General features: G+C 47.5%; 1 protein-coding gene across 1 annotated transcript; it reads right to left on the bottom strand.

Annotated features, from left to right (window-relative positions):
• Nucleotides 1–504: 504 nt before the first annotated feature.
• LOC140406371 (Y+L amino acid transporter 1-like) lies at nucleotides 505–1,018 on the bottom strand (the record flags this gene model as incomplete). The annotated part of the gene is made up of 1 exon (XM_072494458.1): nucleotides 505–1,018. A coding segment is annotated over exon 1 (514 nt), but the record flags the coding sequence as incomplete, so codon positions are not given.
• Nucleotides 1,019–1,724: the final 706 nt, after the last annotated feature.

Raw genomic sequence — 1,724 nt, forward strand, 5'->3', positions numbered from 1 at the left:
GGACTCCACCCACTGAATAATTGGTGCCCAATATTGGACCCCACCCACTGAATAATTGGTGCCCAATATTGGACTCCACCCACTGAATAATTGGTGCCCAATATTGGATTCCACCCACCGAATAATTGGTGCCCAATATTGGACTCCACCCACTGAATAATTGGTGCCCAATATTGGACCCCACCCACTGAATAATTGGTGCCCAATATTGGATTCCACCCACTGAATAATTGGTGCCCAATATTGGACTCCACCCACTGAATAATTGGTGCCCAATATTGGACCCCACCCACTGAATAATTGGTGCCCAATATTGGACTCCACCCACTGAATAATTGGTGCCCAATATTGGACTCCACCCACTGAATAATTGGTGACCAATATTGAACCCCACCCACTGAATAATTGGTGACCAATATTGGACTCCACCCACTGAATAATTGGTGCCCAATATTGGACCCAACCCTCTGAAGAACAGTTGGCACTCGGTGCCCTGGTACTTACATATACAGGCAGCAGCTATGAGGCGGGCAGCCAGGTAGGGCTGTTGGCAAGTGGGGAAGATGGGTTGCACCATGTAGTTGGCGAAGGTGATGGCGATGATCGCCTGGCTGGTGGGCTCGATGATCAGCAGCGAGGTCCAGAGGCGGATAAAGGCCACAAAGCCTCCGAAGGCCTCCAGGATGTAGGCGTAGCTGGCGCCGGACTTGGTGATGGTGGTACCCAGCTCGGCGTAGCACAGGGCTCCGAAGATGGAGAAGAGGCCGCCCACCGCCCAGACCACCAGCGAGAGGCCGTAGGAGGCGCTGTACATTAGCACCCCCTTGGGCGAGACGAAGATGCCGGAGCCGATCATGTTGCCCACAATCAGGCAGACCCCGTTGACCAGTGAGATCTCCTGCTTCAGCTGCATGGTCTCCGCCGGGGCCGAGGGCTGGAGGCTGGACTCGGACTCCGCCGGCGTCGGGGACGCCTCCTCCTGCGACACGGTGGCATACTTGGTGCAGATATCACTCATGGCAGCCTTCTCAGGGGCACGTCCTCATAGCCAGCTAGATCAAGAGAGGCGGCACTGTGACCTCAATCCAATATCTAAGTGGGATAGAGAGAAGGGATCAGTTTCATATCATCAATTGGACGGTACCAGAACTCAGAGACTGTTGTTAGAAATGGACTCTGTTTATTGTTAGAAATAGATTCTGTTTATTGTTAGAAATAAACTCTACTGTTGGAAATAGTTTCTGATTATTGTTAGAAATAGACTGTTGTTAGAAATAGATTCTGTTTATTGTTAGAAATAGACTGTTGTTAGAAATAGATTCTGTTTATTGTTAGAAATAAATTATTGTTAGAAATAGTTTCTGATTATTGTTAGAAATAGACTGTTGTTAGAAATAGATTCTGCTTATTGTTAGAAATAAACTCTGTTGTTAGGAATAAACTTGGTTTCTTGTTAGAGAGACTCTGTTTGTAGTTAGAAATAGACTCTGTTTGCTGTTAGAAGTAGACTGTTTGCGGTTAGAGATAGTCTCTGTTTGCTGTTAGAAATAGACTCTGTTAATAGGAATAGACTCTGTTGTTAGGAATAGACTCTGAAATGAAAATTGCTTATTGTCACAAGTAGGCTTCAATGAAGTTACTGTGAAAAGCCCCTAGTCGCCACATTCCGGCGCCTGTTTGGGGAGACAGGTACGGGAATTGAACCGTGCTGCTGGCCTGCCTTG

Source organism: Scyliorhinus torazame, unplaced genomic scaffold (assembly GCF_047496885.1).
Source record: "Scyliorhinus torazame isolate Kashiwa2021f unplaced genomic scaffold, sScyTor2.1 scaffold_511, whole genome shotgun sequence".
Classification (NCBI taxonomy): domain Eukaryota; kingdom Metazoa; phylum Chordata; class Chondrichthyes; order Carcharhiniformes; family Scyliorhinidae; genus Scyliorhinus; species Scyliorhinus torazame.